The 19544-nt window shown below is 42.3% G+C and overlaps 1 protein-coding gene across 8 annotated transcripts in view; it reads right to left on the bottom strand.

Moving 5' to 3' along the window:
• The window catches only part of robo2 (roundabout, axon guidance receptor, homolog 2 (Drosophila)), a 286436-nt gene that overhangs the window by 153990 nt on the left and 112902 nt on the right, over positions 1 to 19544 (bottom strand). For all 8 annotated transcript variants that reach the window (XM_086164710.1, XM_086164716.1, XM_086164711.1 and 5 more), the window contains exon 2: positions 5117 to 5443. In XM_086164710.1, the coding sequence (XP_086020836.1) occupies positions 5117 to 5443 (327 nt within the window). The remainder of the gene's footprint in view (positions 1 to 5116; positions 5444 to 19544) is intronic.

Below are 19544 nucleotides of genomic sequence, written 5' to 3'. Positions count from 1 at the left end.
ATGTCTGTCTGTACGTGTGAATCGCAATAGATAACACCACCTTTTTTTTTTTCTAACAGAGGTCAGCGGGCTCCAGCTGCACCGACACAGCACTGACACATTTAATCAGGGATTTGTCCTCTCCCACAGTTTATCAGAAGAAGATATTTTTCACACTCAGACCCTTTCTGATCATCTGTCTTATCTTGGTATAACATTCTCCACTTTATTTATTTTTTGCACCATTTCTTTTTACCAGTACCCCATTCTGTTTTTTTTTTTTTTTTTTTTTTTTTTTTTTTGTCACTGCAGCACCTTTCTAGATCAATTAACAAAAAACCCCAATAACAACAATCAATAGCTCTATCCAGCTATTAAACAATCATGTACTGGATGTTGTTTTTTTTTTTTTCAAGTGCCAGCTAAGCGGTAGCCCAACAAAAAGCCAATAAAAATGGAAAAGAATAATGTCTGGCAACCCTATTATGGGTCTTCATTTTCCTTTTCAGAAACTGTGGTTGATAAGAGCTCATAAGAGCCCATAACACCAAACATATCTCCGCCATTAAATGCTGCAGTAAAATATATTGTCCAGGTAATTGTTTTTCGTGAGCCCGAGGTCTTCCTTCGGCGTATCCCAACTCCTAAACCGACAGACACGCGAGCATTTTCTGGGCCGATATGTATTTAAGCGCAAATTAGATTGCGCCCACTTTTGGAGAGTGTGATTTATATCCTAACCGTAGCATGCATCATTAATGTGCCGTAATGGTTGCATTGTTGATTCTTCCTTCATTATCCTTCCATTATTTCTCAAGGACTTTAGTGTGGATTAAACTGCAGACTTCTGGGGTTTATATAAGTGCGAGGGCAGGTGTGTGTCTCCACATGTGAGAGTGTGGTTGTTTGAATGTCTGTGGTTTGTGTGCATTCTTCCCTCCTTCTCCCCATTCCCGAAATAGGATAATGAGTCCAGATGAGGTTGTGGGCGGCTCGACAGTGCAGTTCACCCCGACTCCCCACCTGGCCCGGTCCTCCTAGTCTGTCCCTTTATTAGCTTCCCCTCATGCTGGACACAACAGGAACAGCTTGGTACCCTCCTCCTCTCTTTCCACTCACACCTCTCCCTACTCTATTTTCCTGCTAATTACCTTGTTGTACGAGAACCAAACGCTACCTAATGATTCACTTAATTGCTGAAGTGGTACATTAGATGATATCAAAGGACCTTTTTAAAAGTCATCCTAACCTGCTCTAAGCCACATTTATAACCAGATCAAGACATCTGTTGCGATTCTGTGTCATTTGCATTTTTAAAGGTTACAAATGGAATGCGGCTGGAAATTGCAGGCATCTACACATTGGGATTTTGTGACCTCTTTTGCTTTGGACCCAGCGCTTTCGAATTTTTGCAAACGATTAGCCCCATCCTTGCTCATGCGGCGATAACTCACAGGCCGCAAAATACGTATCACAGGGCCAAATCTCCCTCAGCACTCAATTACATTTGCAACTGTTCACCCTTGGCTTTACTATTTGGAGGACAAGGTATCAATGCTATCCACTCATAAGATGCAGCTAATTGGAAACATTTCCTTGGGATCCCATCGCCTCAGGTGTGCCTTGTCACCTTAACACATACACCGATATCTGCAGTGCTGGCAATTTATTAACCAGCAACGGCTGCAGCTAGCATTTCTGACACAGGCATCACAATGATTTATGAACCTACTCATTGACCTAGTTTATTCTGAAAAGAGAAAAGGGAGCACATCTCCTCTTATACGAGGCATATCCCTCCCGTGGAATTGGTTGGAAGTCTGTTCAGAGAGCATGAAAGGTGGAATGAGATTACAGGACAGCCTGCGCGGATAGCCCCTGGGCTACATGTTTCCAAGTTTTTCTATCTGCTCAAGTACAGAGAGGTTAACGGCGGCTCGAACAAAATCTATTTTAAAATGCAGCGGCGATGCGATGCCCGAGCGTTGGAGCCGAACTCTCGGCACCGCGCAGATAACACAAAGCGACCTGTACATCTAACAACCCCGTTTACGAACATCGAGTGTTGAACAACTAACACTTAAAGAAAACATGGCCGCAGAACAGCCCGTGCACAAATACCCCCCCTCACCCCACCCATCCCCCCAATCTGGCCCTTATTAATAATGCAGAGGCACTTTTTAGAGGCTTCTTCTCCCCTTTCTTTCTCCTTACCCCACCTTTCCTTTTCTGAGAGAGAGCATGGTGAGTGGTGCCCAGCTTGATGTCCATCATTCAGCAGCACAACTCTGCTCACTGGACACAGAGTTCAATCTGTTTCAGAGCAGCAATTCAATTATCTCACCAGGGTCCTGCTCAGCCACTCGTGAACAGAAGGGGGGCAAAGGTGCGTTCAATTTGACAGAAGAGGAGAGGGAGGCAGAAGACGAGGGGTGGAGGAGGTGCGAGCAGGTTGGGGGTGGGGGGTATCATAAGCACAAAACCCCTTTAATATGGATGTAAATTTAAATGCTGCTTTTTCTTGTGCTATTAGCTTCGGCCTTACAATCACAAGCAGGATGTCAGGACCCGATAAAGCTAATCTCCGCAGTAAGCCAAGGCGCAGTGGGATTCAACAGACCTCTCCCCCCTACCATAGGGAGAGGTGGGGGTGAAAACCTGGCAGAAAGAATAAACAATGATAAACTGGCTATAAAATGGATCTCCCCATTCTAGGAGACAATAAAATAAATACTGTTTGGATGATGTATGCAACATGTCTGTTTTTTGTCTGTTCACAACATGGTAAAAATATCTATTGTAAGATCAGGGAGTACTGGTTTGGTGAAAAAACAACAATGGAACTTCAAGAGGAGTGCAGTGTCGGGTGTGAATATTTTTGGTGACTCTTGCTTGCACTCTAACCAAAAGTAACTTTAATAAATGTTTTGAAAGAGTCATATATATGCGCAACATTCCTACTAATATAAAACCCCTCATAATTTGGTTGGTTAATATGGTCGCTCACTTTTGATTGGAAGCACTTCCTTTTAGTCAAAAATGTATAAAATAGAAGCACCACACATTATAATTTAAATCAGAGTTAGCTGAATTAAAATGCTCCCCTTCCCAGTTGCCCATAGAGATGTCTTCCTTCCTGTGACTTAAAAAATGGTCACACTCTGGTTACAATGACGAATGAGGAGAATATTAATCAAAAACCAGCAAGTCCGGCTGAAAGTTTTATGAGATGAAATGGTGGACTGCCTTTTTAAATCTACAAAAAAAACAATTACAAGGCTTTCTGAACCCTTTAAATGATCAAAGGTATAATTTTCTCCCTCACCTTGATGGACGGAAAGAGAATAATAAACGGATCCATTGATGGAGCATATGTGGTACAAATCATTTCTCCTCATTAGTGCACATGCATGTAAGCAGTGTTTGATTAACCTCTAAAAAGCACTGCATAATGAGCCAATGCAAGGCGCCATTATAATGTAAATAAATTGTTAATCACGGAAAAAAACATAGAGGATATATTTGTACGTGTGAATATATTTTATTTTATTTTATTTTAGTCAACCGATATGGTCAGAGTAGCCAGTACCTGTCTAAAACTGTCTAAAAAAATACGGGTTCTCATTTTTTCTTTATTTTTTGTTCCACTTCGTGCCACTTCTCTCTTAACCCTCCTCCAGGCCTTTTGACCCTTACCTTTAACCAATCTTCTCCACCTTTACCTTTAAGTAATTCAGTGGCCCCCACTGCTGATCAACCCACATTACACGAGAGGGAACAGTGGATATTGGAAAGGACGGCGGAGAAATGAAGTGAGAAGAGAAAAAAAATAAAATAATCGGGTGACTTCATCAATTTTTCATGAATTTTCATTTAGCGGTGGAGAGCCCTCTTATAGCAATCGATAGATCAAGCTGCTGTCACACAGTTAGCACCTGGGGGCTCCTGGAAGTCCCAGGGGAAAGCAGACGACTGGATCATATGCGGACACTATCCCTCGATTCTTTAACACAAAACCTTTTTTTTTTTTCCTTGTTCCAAAGCAACAGTCATTTTGTGAAACCTTCTTTTCAAAATTTGGGAAATGCAAGTTCAATTGCGAAGGATTGCTGTTTGAATTTGGAGAGAAAGGGGTTAAAATTGTGAAAACTGAACTACCTTATCTTTAAAAAAAATAATAAAAAACACTTAAGATAACCTCTAAGAAGAAAATCTCCCAAAAACAAGTGAAGCCCCGAAAAAGTGACGACCGGGGATAAGATCAGGTGGATTATGTTTCACGCACACAGGCCCCACCAGTTGAAACAACATGAAGTCTGGACCCGCTGTTCCATAGCTATGGGCAGTCTGGGGTCTCTGACAGTCACACCATAGGAAACTCTGCTTGAACCCACCAGGGGCAAAGCTCATCTTCAAAGGTAATTTGATCCGCAACCCAGGGTTTGCCTGTCACTGTTCACTGACACAGTCCAGACAGCCTGTGTCAAATGTCCATTAGGACTTTGATTTGTGCCTGTCATTCTAACCCCCCACCACACACACACACCTGTGAGATTATGACCACTTTTTCCACATAGATCCTGTAACTCCAGCATGGAAATAAATGCAGTGCTGGGTGTGTTATTTTATAAAGTGTGAGAGGTGATATGTTATGCAACAGCTACCGAGATATGGTGGACTTCTTGCTACGTGTTTGGTCTTTTGTATACAGATGGCAGGGTGCGACAAGGGTGAAATATTTCTGCTCAGTGAAAGTGTCTTTTTGTTTGCCACGAGAATAGATTTATGTTCCAACCTAATCGTCTGCCCACAAGTTCGACGAAACTCCCTCAAATTTATTGAGCGAGGGACGTTTCCCATTCATCCAATGACTCAGTAACAAACAACATATTCTCAACAACATTGAGAACACAGTTGTCATATAGTAAACCGAATATGGAGCACAGTCAAAATCAATTTTTGCACCCACATAATAATCCCGGATTAGTTTATTGTTCCGCTCTAAACAGAGCGGAACAATAAACTCCAAATTCTTCATTCAGCCGAAACACTTGTATAGTTATGACAGTAAAAATTACTTTACCCGGGCAAGAAAGAGTGCAATTGAAAGTAAATAAGACATTAAATTTTTACTCACATGCCACTTCCAAAGATGCGTTACGGCTGACGGCTTCACCCAGATAGTTGCGAGCGACGCAGACGTAGGCTCCCTCATCCGGTTTGCTCCGGCGTCCGTGAACGATGCGTAGGAAGAAAAGCGAGCCGCTGGGCAGCAGCATCCGGTGAGAACGCGGTTCATCTTTGTCCGTTTCCACCCGCTCACCATCTTTGTACCACTCCACGGTCGGAGTTGGCCTCCCCTCTGCTTTACAGTTGAGCGTGGCAGGTTCCCCTTTGGATACGATCAGGTCAGAGGGGTGCTCCACAATCCTGGGTGGATAATCGTCCTGGCGCGTACGGGATCCTGGAGGGAAAACAATCAAATCCATTAGAAATAGGCTCTTAAAGGTACAGCAGCTCAGAACTTCTATACAATGACAAACTCATAATTAAAAAACGATGGCAATTTATATTTACACGACTTCTTTTTCTCATCAACTTCCTTGCTTTCAATCACAAATACACCTGTATTTAGTTGTGAATAGAACTGTCCCCACCGCCAACTAAAATAAGATAATCCCCTTATTAGTCCAGCAATGGGGAATTAGCATTTTCACTGTGCAGTTCCATAGTAGCCACAGATTGCAGATAATTTTCCCTCATCTTAATTCTCTCTGCAACAGGATTGATGAATTTACAATCAATTTTTTGCTTGCACTTCATTTTTACCCCAAAAAATAATGTTTGAATGCCAGGGCATCTGTACAGGACTATTATTAAAATAGAATGATGGGACACATTTAATGGAATGAAAATACATGCAGGTTCAACAGGTCGTGCCACATTTGCCCATAAAACACTTTCAAAAGTGTTGTGGTTATATTTTTTTAACCCTTATTAGAGGAAAAAAATTGCTCATAGATTAAACCGAACTGTACCAGGCTGTTGAAAAGGCCAGATTTAACGACTAGTGCTAAATTTCAGCTTGATATTTTTATTTGAGGAATCTGCAACAACGCTTTGCAAGATTCCTGTGTAATACGTGCGTTTCAGGGCCGCCTCATTTCATCTTCTACTTTATTATCATTTATTTTAGCCCCATCTTTATCAGATCCAACCAAATAACCAAATTACATTCTTGTTCTTCGTGGATGATGGTATAAAGATTATCACAGAATATAAGAAAACATGTGTAAGTATTGCAACCAAGTCCTCTCTTATTCCTTGCAGTCAAATTGCACAGTGCATACAATATGATGCTGTTGCTTTCTAGATTCTATTACCATGTCGACAATTCATAATGTAACTGCTGACCACAAAGAACATCTGGTGCTTTTTGTCTATTTTCTTTGTTTGCTAAAATTACATAGACCATAAATGAGATAGTGACAATACTGTGAAGAGCTGAGTAAAACTAGAAACAACAGATGGCAAATAAGACTACAACAAAGAGTGGTCATTTTTGTTTTACGCCTGTGAGCCAACCTGCATATATCTGCTGAAAACGGATGGGCCCGTTAATGAAATTCAGCCCCGTGACTTGAAAATATCATGAATAAAACACCTACTGCAGCATTTTTAACAACATTTGAGTCTTAAAGTCAGTCAAAAAAAGCAGTCATCTGCTCTTCTCAAACCTAAAGGCCCTTCCTTGTCAGAGGGGGAGGCCAGTGAAAGTGATACAGTGACTGCTTATATCTGAATACATTTCACTATGGCACAAACTACCAGAAATATTGAGTAAACAGATGTAATACTGCAAATACAGTGTGATTCAAGCACTATCATACTGTTTATTGGTCAAAAACATCATTGAATGACAATCAGTACAAAAAGGAAACTGAACTGAATATGTATCTAACTTGTAATGTGTGCATCAATGACTAACTGACTAAATAAAATGAAATGTGCCTCGGGTGTAATTATATGTACAACAAGATGTAAAACCAATAGTCAGAACGGCTTATGGATCCAACGCATATTTCGGTGTAAACCGACAAAGGAGTACCATTGTATTTTTTGTGAATATTTATGCTGGGATCTGGACTCATGTCATATGCTAATCCCCTGTGGCTGAGAACCTTGGTCCAACCCTTTTTATTAGGGCTTGCAGAGGGTGAGCTCTGGGAGTCTGGCAGCTAAGATAATGCTCGCCAAGTGCTCTGCGTGTCTGCGACTGGGCCTCAACTATAATGTGCTGTAGGCCATACAAGTACATATTCAAATCACGGAGACCCTGGGAACTGTGCACCAATCAAAGAGTTTGATCCAGACCCACACTTTGATGCACTAAAGGGAATGGGGAATAAGTCTATTTCCAATAGCCTTTTCCTTTTCGTTTGAACCCCAGTCAATACTTAGTCAATAACTCAGATCCCGCTGGGAGCCAGATTTTAACCTGTTGGTGTTGCACTTTGTTGTACTTGTGCTTTCTGTCTTAAAATGAGTTGCGGCTGTGCTTGTGATTGAGGTGAGATGACGACTGTGCCCTTCCCCGGGGCAGTGCAGCAGGAAAATGGGATGATGTCTGCGGTACGCAAGAGCACTTTACCCTTTGTGCCTACGTAAGGGCTAATTTTAAAATGAAGGCAAAACACAGGAGGTTCCAGTTCTTTGTTTGCCTGGGTGTGCATATGCTCCACGACCCCTTGTACCTAAATGTCCCCGGGGGAGTCAGCAGAACCTGTACTCCGGTTTATTCTTTGCTGAGTGTTTAGGCAAGAGCGCAAGCGCACGTAAAAACACAATCATCGGCAGTATATACACATTTCTGTGTATCTCACGTAGATGTTCAACGTGTGTGTCCACCAGTTGTCTTAACAGGGTTTAGGCATCAGACGGTGGCATATTGACCCCTAAGCAGATGTCAGTCTGTTCTCCCTGCTTCCTAATTTGTGCTAATTCCCTACATTTCCCTGTCATTGATTAGTGATCAGGCCCTGTATTGCTAAGTGGGGCCACAGACAGTGTTTCGAAGTAGATGGGGCGGTGACGTCCTGCATCTGTCGGAAAGATTAGATTTCATTGGCATCACGTTACACCTAAAGCTATGGAATAGGTTGGAGGGGATTTGGGGATGGTACAAGTCACCCAATTTCTCTCGCTGGTAAACTAGACAGCCTGCTGTTTCTCTGTCAAAGCGGGGACTGTGGTTCCAAATTTGTATTCTGGCAATATGTGACTTTATAAATTAGAGAGTAATTAACACCCTGACATTGATAAATGGAGGGCAAGATTAAGGACGGACAAGGAGAAGCCCATCTCCCTCTAAAGGAGTGTCAAATGCGCATTTATTCTTATCTCAACAGAACATCTGCTTTCCCTATAATCCGCAGGCCCTATGGGGTGTGCCAGCTAAGACAAATGTGCGCGCACAGAACTGAACTGCAGTGGCGCTGTTCGATTTATAGCGGTCTAATTTCTTTAAATCCAATTTGTATTCCAATCTACTGCCCTCTAATCACTTAAACCTTGAGTCTCCATCTGCTTTCCCTTTTTCCTGCGGAAATGAACACAACAGACGCCTCTCGAATTGTTCTTTCACCGCCAGAGAATCAGAGCTAGGTGCAACGATGTTCATACACAGCTGCTCAGCATCCTTCCTTGGCAAAGGAGAAGTCAAGTGCAGTGTCAAAATGGCACAAAATAAATAATGCAAATAAGTTTGGTAAAAGCACTTCATTGTGTGTGTGTGTGTGTGTGTCAGTGCATTGTGACCTGGTGTGACAGCCCCAGATTTTTACTGCACCAAAGATCACTTTAAAATATCTAATTTATATCCCCACTGTCCGGTGATCAAGCCAAACTCCTTCAAGAAATGAGAGTCAATTTTAAGCTTCCTATCGGGGGCCCCCTTTTCTCACTCTCTTTACAGTAAATGGGCTTTCTGTTGCCCTTGTAATGCGATCATTGGCTCTGTGCAATCAAGTGCTCTCCGAACTGAGGCGAGTGCACTTCACTGGGTCTCGGGGCACACGCTCCAATCAAAATGCCGTGGTTTCCCCCTGTCTGCAATAACATCGCCATTACTTTTCGCCATTACTGTGCAGTCATCCACTCCTGGAGGAGAAAAAGCGGGAACCGGAGAACAAACAAACAAGCCCGCCGACATAGGATGAAATCAAAGAGGGATTACCGAACCAGAAGCTGATTTTTTTCCGTGCCTTTTCTTTCAGACTACTTATGTTGGCTTCACTGAAGTCGAACGCAAATTTAGCAATGTACATTCCAAGAAATACACGGTGTCTGAACTAGCTTTCTTACAGTACAGTTATGCTTTATCTGCGTTTCCCCTCCAAAAACACAAACAAGACAAAAAAGAAAAAAAGCAATCGAGACGATCCGATGGAATACATAAAAATGTCTGTTGAGCTAAAAGTGTTCACGACTGAACGAATGTCCCAAATTTTTGGATATAAATGCCTATCCTTCCACATTCCACTCACCACACAGATGGAAATAGTCTTTTCTATTATCTCTGTCACATGTTTATTCATGTGTGCAACAGAAGGTCAGGCCTTTGATGATGTTTTTGTAATTATTTTCATTAGCTCCCTGGAGAAATCCTAGCCCACCAACCAAATCAATACCTACACCAGTCTCCAACAGGACATAAAAGGAAGGACTCCCCGAAGAGATACGCGTTATTCTGCCAGCAGACGTGTTGTAATCACAGGTAACCAATGGCAACCCCAGACCAGGTCAAAAAGTTACTCTCTGAGACTCCATTAAGTATCAAAAAAAAAAAATGAAAAACTAATAAAGTGAAATGCCGATACTGAAAAGGCAACAAAATGCTCAGCGAGCTCAATGGACATAGAGCTGTATAGAAAAAAAAAAAAAAAAATCCTCAAAGAGAACTCCGAAGGAATGAATTATGCAGGAGACCCATTCTGAAATTTATTCTCCCCTGCTTCCTATTCTGCAGGTTTTCTCCACTTCCCCTGAACCTCCTACTCCATCTCCTCTTCATACAGTATATAGTCAACCCCTCCCCCTCATCCCTCCGCCTGCCTCACTTACTCCCCGTTACACTCCAGCCCCCACCGTGAGGTTGACTGACTCATATCAGTCATGTCATCAGAAGGGAATTGTGAGGTAGCAAGACAGGGAAACTGCGGGGGGAAGCTTTAGAATGATGTTACTGGCTGTTCGTGACTCCCCACTGGCCCGCAGTGACACTTGAAAGCAACTCTGCACCCACAATTCATCTTCTTTCCGGCCCGCTGTCAGTAACGTCACAGCGCGTGAGCTCTAGTGAGTCCCAGTAGCAGGCACACCTAGTCTTTGCTAGGTGTCACTAAGCACAACCTGCTTTGTCTTGCCGGACCCCCAAATATATTGCGAAATCCTCGTGATGAAGACATGGGTGGATTTTTTGTTTTCTCCTCTGCAGCAGTTGCTTTTGACAGGCTTTGTTGTCCCGCATCGGTTTGCATACTGCTTCATCTAAAAAGATTCTTTGAAGCGAAAAAGTCACTTTCTGCAACAGCGGTACAGCAATGACCCCGCTAGATGGGGGGGAGGGGGTACACAGGATTCCGAGGATGTGATTTAATACAGGATTCTTGTGTTCTGTAATAGAGGTAAGACATGTTGACTAAAATGTTTTCAAGTGAGATGCGCCATTCAAGCTGTCAGGGACTTCAATACAGCGGCGGAATGATATTTTCCCTTTTATATCGGTGCACTTTCACAAAGACAGCAAGTAATTTCTCCAGACTCAAACCAGCCAAGTTATTCTAAGAGACACGGTCAATGTCTGCATTCTGCAAGCCTCCCCTCCACATATCAAACAGAATTCCACTCTTGCGTTGTATTCCTGGCGATGGAGTTTGTATTGACTCTGCATGTGTGTTTGTTTGGCCTCTACCCAACGTTCAGTCAGAATTTATACACAGAGAGCTGTGGGAATCGGCATATCTCCTTTGTCCAAGACCAGGTGATTCAGACTGTGAGCAGTTTACGCCTTCCTTTTGCTAATTTCTACTCTTTGCTCTGCTAGCAGTTGCAATAAACAGCTTACAGATATTATCACCTCCAGAAGCAGATGGTCTATTGTAGAAGGGCTGCGATTGCTGACCCGAGACAAGTGATTAAAAGTAGAAAAGGAGAAAGACATGAGAATGGGATGGACGTATTTATAGAAAGGAGTAAGTGGGTTGATTGCGGCGCTGGTGTTCTCCATCCGCACACCTGATTAGTGTCACCAGTGGCATGCCGGTATTGCTTTGCCAGGACTGTCAGGTCACTGCTGGAACTGCCAGAAACAGATTCAATGTCCACTTTTACACGGGGGGGGGCACGGAAAATGATCTCGCAGCAGTTTGACCTTTAAGTTGTTTACACAGAATTAAAGTCAGCGTAAGACCCAACCGGTGCATGATTTTGGGGAGCATGCTGTTTTTCCATCAATTTTCAGATTTGAAACAGCAGCATCAGTTTTGACACCGTCCTGTCCTCCAGACTTCAGCTCAGCGCTGTGGCTCCCTTTTTTGTTGAGCTAATTGCAGAATTTTCGATTTACTTTTTGAATGTTAAACAGAAAGCTGAGGCACAATAAAAGCGCAATATCACCGCTTGCACAGGCTGCATTGTAAAGTTCAATCATTTCTAATGACAGGCCACTCAGGAATGTGGCTTGCCCAACTATCATGCTTTAACCTACCCAAATCAACACACACACCTTTTTTTTCCAAGCAAAAGCAAACTGTGTCCCTTTGACCCAAATGGATATTTATTTAGGTAAATCAACAATTCAGATGACATTATATCTCAGCAGAGCGACAAGAGAAACAAAAAAAATGAATGATTGGTTCCCTGTGCCAGGGTATGGTGCTGTAGGGTACCATTTTTCTGAGCATGCTTTATTACAGTTATCATCACTAAAAAAAAAGTAAGCAAATATTGTTGTTGATAGTCTAAAGATGTGTGTTTCGTAAACGCGCATGTGTGTGTAGTCTACTCAACTCAGTTGTAAGTAATAAATGGCATCAATTCCTTCCTCCCTCAAGCATTGTAATCTCTTTACCTTCAATGCTAAGCTTCACCCTCCAATTGAATAGGGTGAAATTAATATATGTTTTATTACTTTGGTAAAGAAGAAAAAAAAATCTGGAGGGACACTGTGTTGCAGAGTTAGAAATAAGTGGGTAATTAAAGGTTTGCCAGCGGCCCTGATTTGTAGAGAAAACACCGCAGTGTCCCTGCATGTCAATGAGGACGGTCACCAGCCACAGACACCCCGGTTGCCCTCTACCTGACTGGCTACCGTTAGGAAAAGCAAATGCATGGCTCACTAGATTGAAGCAATAAAAGGCTCTTATGGCTCGGTGTGTGCGCTTAACAAAAGTACAGTATGGTAAGTCGAGATTAGATTAATTTAATTTGTATCGCACGGGACATTTCATCTGGTCCTGCTCTGTGAGCCACAGTCAGCGATGCAAGCAATAAGTGCATTAGGGACTCATTCAATTTACCTCGGCCTATGTATCCATACCAACAACCAAAATAATAGTCTCCGATACACACACATACACACTCGGTGACACACGCAGGGACCCACTGCACTTAATAATTCAACAAATGTCGAGCCGCTACTGGACCCCTAAATAACAAACGGCTGCGAGTTCCCCCAGAACAATCATCGTGATCCCGAAAGTGAAACTGGAGGGTTCAAACGTTCAAGGATGCCATTAAGGGGCTTCTTTGGATTCGCCACGGTGGCTGCGACACCTGGTCTGTGCCATGTTCCAAACCGAGGCTCCTGCTGCAAACTCAGTCTGACCGGGAGCCAGCACGCACTAAATCAACTCTCCCCTGGCGATGATGGTGCTGTTTACAAAGCAGTGCGGCTTGTGTTTTTGCGGAAGAGAAACAGTGGCAAACAAATAGACGGGCCTTTAAAGGCTTATTATAACACATGCATTCATTTACCCGGTGCTATTACAACACTTTCATAATATCCCATAATGGCGACATAATTAAATAATGCCGTCTGATGTAACTATTGGTTTTAACAGCTTAAACCGTTCATTCATTCATTGTTTCTACCACTTATCCTGTAAGTAGGGTTGTGGTGGGACTGAAGCCAATCCCAGCTGACATTAGCGGAGAGGCGGAGTTTAACCTGCACCGGTTGCCAGTCTATCGCAGCGCCATTCATCGTGTATTGTATCACTAACAGTCCTGCGTCTGAACAAATCCGCTCAGCTCCCGTGTCAGTTTACACCACAGGTGTCTGGATCCAACCCCATCGAGCATGACGTCCACCGCTTTCATGAAAATGGGAGTAAATCCCAATCAGTTATCTCGGTGTTGGTTGACTTGATATGAAGATATAAATATAAATAGCTACTCTAGAACAGGCAGCAAACACTTTAAAAGGATTAAGAAGACAATAACTGCATTTCTTGCTGATAAAAAAAAGACCTTTGCAGGACTTCCAATATGTTCTGTCATTCTGATTGGTTCGAGACCTAGTTAAAAGACCTAGAAAATCTATAAATAGTGAGGGTGTGGTGATTCTTATTCACGTTTGGACGCTGAGCCAGCCACAGTGGTTAGCGTGCCTTTATAGGCATGCAGAAAGATTTTAGTCTTATTGACGAAACTTTTTTGGGAGCTCCCAGTAGTTTTTGGACAGTTTTTGGCATTTATTACTTTAAAGTGCGAAAAAGCTGTCTTGGCTGGCTGGAGGATGAATTTGGTGGTTTGAAAATACTGCTCAACTGGCTGCACTCTGACAGGCTGCCCATCCTCATCTTGGCGTGTGCATTTATCAGACAGCTTAACCTCATCCTAAAGACACCATTGAGACACTCAAAAGCAACTACTAAACAAACTTGTGACAGCGAGGAAAATTAAGTTTGTTATTGATTATGAACTGAGGGAATCTATAAACCGGTAAAGTTCAAGTGCACTCACAAAGTACAGACCTACAAAAAGGTCAAAGTGGAAAATAAAGAAAAAAAAAAAAGAAAATTATAGGAATGTTTGTAAAACTTGGCCAGAGGAAATAATGATCAAGTAAACCAACAGTTACTTGAGACAGCAAAAAGCCAGCAATAATTTGTTGTTTAGTCATGAACAACACATTAATGTTGGTGGAATGACTTAATCAAAAAGAGCGTTTGAACAAGTTTTAGCTGCTTGGAGATGCTTTGGATTCAGAGAGCCTGACAAAAAGCAAGCAAGAGGATACCAAGGAAACAGTTACTGAAATTAGTGCTTGAAATCTCAGTGCAAGCAAAAAAAAACATGAAGCCCGCCAACATCAACCCACCCCATGAGAAAGAGCTACTCAATAAGCACCAACAGGGCTTGGGAGCATATTAGTATGTATTTGGTATAATCAAACTAGATAATAATTTGATTTTTGTGAACTTCGATGCATTACTTAACAGCCCGTGACCAATTGATTACAACATGAATTACAATATAATGTGATTTATTTAGATCACCACTTTGGTCGACAGAGCCATATTAATTACAATGAAGACTTTTCTGTTTTCTGTTTATTTTCTGTTTAGCATCATTATCTTTCTGATATTACTACATTGTTTGCTTTGTGTGTGTGTGTTTGTGTGTGTGTGTGTGTGTGTATAGTACAGCAACAACGCCTATGCATAGTTCTGCAAGTTTCCCATGTATCTGCGGATTGCTGCTGGGCTTAAGACGATTTCATATCGAGTGATTTGACCCTTAGCCGAAGATAATGGTTCAGAGCAGCAATGGAACATTAAGATATAGAAAAGCCTTTAGGGCGGAGTATTTTGTCTATTCAAGCACTTTCTGCAGGACAGTTCAAACCTGAGATGCCTCATTTATTCTAACCCTCTGTTACCACAATGATATGCAGTCATGTTAAAATATAATCCAGATTTATAAAACATTAACCCGATTGCTTTCTGTCTGTCTCAATCAGCTGTTCGGAGCTCAGAAAACCCGAGATGAATAGATCAAGGGTTATGTGTACGCCGAGGCCCCGGAGGGGGGGGTGGGGGGGTGGGGGGGGGGACAGGTGTGTGTTCTGTGAGTGCAGGTGTGTAAGGCAGGTGGAAGACCTGACTGCTTTCTTTACTTAGCATTCTCAATTCATCATATAACGCATCCCACATGCACTCGCACTAGGCAACCGTCACAGGTGTGTGTTTGAATTCCACCCTCATGACGGATGGTTATGCAGAGATAGGATCTGTACATGGTGGATGGAGTGAACAGCTGTAAGTATTCTACTTTGATACTTTTCTAGTGCTACAAGCTGAACATGTGCATTTAGTATTATTTAAAGCACTGAAAGAATAAATGTAGGCTCTGATAATGAAATCGAGACACAATACAATTAAGTAAATCAGTATGTTGTGATATTGATTCGCTGTGGAGACCCCTGAAGGGAAAAGCCAAAAGAAGAAGAAGAAGCAGTATGTTCTCATATTGCGCATTTACACATGAACATTTGTGGATTAATTGCAATGGGGGGGGGTTATTTTTTAGTGAAACTACCTCTATATAATAAAGAGAATTATTATTCATACGATTACAATTATTATCATTGTTTTTGTTGTAATTACTATGGTACATAGGATCACCAATAATAATAACAATATTAGTAATAATAATAATAATAATAATAATAATTTCCATGACTATGTCTTTGGCTTATTTTAGTCTTTAGTTATTTAGTTATTTGGTTATTTTCATTCCACTTTCATCTCAAATGTTACATATCTCGTATTGTTGCGGCCCTGGCAGAAGGAAGGAAGAGCAGGTGGCTGTTTTATGTATTTCTTATTGTTTTTGATTGTTTGAAAAGAAAGGCTTATCCACTTCCTGCATAGAAATCAAACAATTCTTTGATAGAGAGATACAAACTTCTCCCAAAAAGCACGGGCATTCATGTTAATAATGATTTGAATACATCTAGTCCGTTATTTTCTTTTCCTTTGTTGCAGGCAGAGGGGACACACCCAAAACTAAAACTAAACTAAAAGTAGAAAGAGTATTATCCAACCCACAAACATGCGCACAAACTTGTCAGCTGACTACATTGTCAGACACTAACATTCTCTCCCTCGCTTTCGATTTCAGAAAATCGGAAAGAATTAACCTGAGCGCGCCAAGACGCGGCTGCTTAAACACGAGCCAACAAGGCTCGCTGGTAGCCAACTTGGCCATTAAAAGTTCATGGGAGCTGACAGGCACGCTCACACAAACCAAAGGACCTACACTTTGATTCTCATTGTTCAAGTGCTCACCGCATCCTTTTTATTCGTTCCCGTTCCCTCCCCCCGCCTCCTCTTCGCTCGCACAGCCTCAACCCTTCAGTCGTTCTTGATATTAATCAGAGAATAAACAGCGGCGCTCTTTGATACAGAGGAAAGTGGCTACTTTGACAGTGACGAGTCCGAGGCACAGAGTTGAGATGAGATTCCTGCAGATCTCGGATGAAGGTTCGTCATTATGGCAGCGCCATTTCAGCAAATTAACCGCAATTACGATAGAGCTGCCTAAACACCGCCAACTCAAGCAGAACAATCACATTTGGGGCGAGACACTGCAATGGCTCTCACACAATGACCCCAGCTTGCCTCATCGTTCACTTAGACTATTTTAATCTCGGCTTACTTTCCATTACGGTGCAGTACTTTAAACCTCTTCCATTCAATCATGACCATCAACAGAGCCGTTCGGTATCCAACGGGCTTCGGCAATAAAACCTCATCCTGACCCTTTTTTTTTTTTCAATTATTATATCTCATTTCACCCCCCTCCCCTCTCCCTTTACAAATGCTCATACATAAAGCCAGTGGATGTAAGTACCAATTCTGCTGTTGTTCAAAAACCTGGATACAGTCTGAGACCCAAAAGGTCTTAGCCACCATCATCTAACTGTCAATGATAGTTAGGTGACAAATTAAAAAGAAAATAAATAAATACATTAATAAATGGATAAATGAGCGGTGAGGCAGGAAAATCTATAGGATACTAAAAGCCACTAAAGGGTGTGATGAGACAAAATTGGGTGAGAATTATATTTGATGGCCTTCTTTGGAGCTATCACAAACACATTCCAATCTTGCCCTAGCAACAGTAACTAGGTCTGCCAAGCTTTCAGATCAGCAGAATGTGACAGCAGGTATCTTGGGGGAGTGTTGGGAGGCTTCTTTTCTTTTCTTTTTTTCTTTCCTTTTCAAAAAACAAAAAAGAAGACAGGGATGTCGGTTATGGAGATTGATTTTCTCTGGATTTCAGACACATAGCAATCTTGACACGCTGTTATTTCCGATATCTTCATCGCATGGGATGCCGGGACGATCTACATCCTGTTCAGGTACGAAACTCTGCTGATGAGTCACATCACTCAGGAACTGCTGTCCCTCCAATGTCCTTCTCACTGATACTTCTTAGCTATTTTATTTTTTTTTACAGAGAGGGGAATAAAATTCACAGGAGATTCAGCAGTGGGAATTGAAGACCATGCTGCAATACCATCATCAAAACACTTCTCATTTCAGCTGACCTCTTTGGGTCACTGCAAATCGACCGCCTCCATCCAAACTCTTTTCCCACAACGTTTTTCTCTTGCACCAACTATCTTCATATCTTCCTCCAGGCCTCCTGCCTGGCAGTTCCAACCTGAGCATCTGACTTTATCTTTAACATCTAACACATGCTGTCCCTCTGACAGGCTCATTGTTGATTCTATCCATCCTCCTCACTCGCATAGAGAACCTCAACATCTTCATCTCTGCTAGTTCCAGCGCTGCTTCCTGTCTTTTCCTCAGTGCCACTATCTCCAAGCCACACAGCATCGGTGGGCTCACCACTGTCAAAACAATAATAAGGAAATATCTTGTTTTGTTTTTTTTTTTTGGTTGTTTGTTTTAAGGACACTTCCAGCAGACCTTGTAGCACCTTGCTAAGGTCTGGTGTCTCCTGGTGGCCCATCTTCCACGCCCAGTTAGGTTTTTCCTTTTATTTGTCATACATCTCTGGTTGCTGGATCCCTTTATCACCACAATAGTATGGAATTAAGAGTGAATGTCCATTATGGAAGGTGTACAGTAGTCCCATGCAGGGAGAAGAAGAAACAGTGCTCTTAGAGGACTTAATGTAAAACAACTAATCCCTTGGTTTTCCAGAAATATCTTTAACCTCACAAGTCTTATTTTGTTTGTAAAGTTGCGTATTTTGGGGCTCGACCCAAGACTCGCCCTCGCTCTTTTCCAAGCACGGCACCATCCCGGCATACACCCCTTCTATCCCTCTCCTCTGCCTTCAACTCCTCTTTTCTCTCCTCTTCTACACACCCGCGGTATTAATCACAGCACACTAAACAGTGCCTGACGCCATTCACAAGGCCTGGCTTTGTTGGCAATGCTGCTTTAGAGAATACAACTCCAGACCTTTTTGTCTGCCTAAGTGGACTCTTAGAGGTGGCTCCTCCTCTCCAAGGACCCTCAGATTACCTCTGAAAAGGGTTGGGTGATGGGTTAGTTCTACTGGAATGGAAGGATGAGGGGGGAAGAGGAGGGTGACAGGCAAATGATTGGGAAGATCCAGTGCTCCCTGGGAGATGTGCATCTTCGCCCCCCCCCGGGTGACTACCAATGCCTTCAGCCAGTGCCTAGCAACCAGTGGGCTTGGCTGAGCACAGAGTGAAAGACACCAAAAAAGGTAAAGAAAAGAGTTGAAAAAAAAAAGAACCTCAAACCCTGAGCAGGAGTGGGAGGTGATCTGCTACCTACTGAAGATTCGGAGGCCTGTGTTGGAAACGGTTCAGTGGCAACACTCGCAGCTGCTATGAACAAAAGCAGGAGTTGACAGGTGAAAGAAAAGAAAAATGGTGATTGGCCAACTTTTGCACACAAAAAAAAAACAACTCGCAAGTGGATGTTGCGATATTGTGCAAATAGCCACATGAATCACCATGGACAATTGTGCCAATATAAAGCCACAGTATCTAAGTGGTCAAAGGCTTTATCCTGATTCAGAGCCCCTCTTTGTTTGCACATATCCATGCATGCAACAAGGTGTGTCTAACTCAAAATTCAAATACATTTTAATCCCTCTTATTGTCCCATCGGTAATAAAAAGAGCTTTTTTTTTGAAATATCATTTCTTCCACCTAAACCCTCCTGTATCCGTGATTGATGCGAGTCATTATATTAACTCCGCCGGTTCAGGCTGTTTTAATTCCACCACTAAATCACTTTGCCTGCGAGCCGCCGAATCAATCGGTGCTTCATAAAAAACCATAAAAATAAACAAACAAGAAAAAAAAAAAAATGCTGACCCTGGAGTATTTTAACTTAATTTGAGGAGAAACAAACAGCAGTATCATTCTCATTAGCTATCACCTGCATTCATGAAAGATACAGGAAATAATGAGGTTGTGGGGTGGGAGGGTGGAGGGACATCACTTTGGATTTGAGGCACTGCACAACACAGTGCATGCCACAGTG

Source organism: Fistularia commersonii, chromosome 18 (assembly GCF_037954325.1).
Source record: "Fistularia commersonii isolate RoL2024-O1a breed Wild chromosome 18, RoL_Fcom_v1.0, whole genome shotgun sequence".
In the NCBI taxonomy this organism is placed as follows: Eukaryota; Metazoa; Chordata; class Actinopteri; order Syngnathiformes; family Fistulariidae; genus Fistularia; species Fistularia commersonii.
Note: the sequence above shows the minus strand (reverse complement) of the source record. Positions and strands in the feature narration are given on the sequence as shown.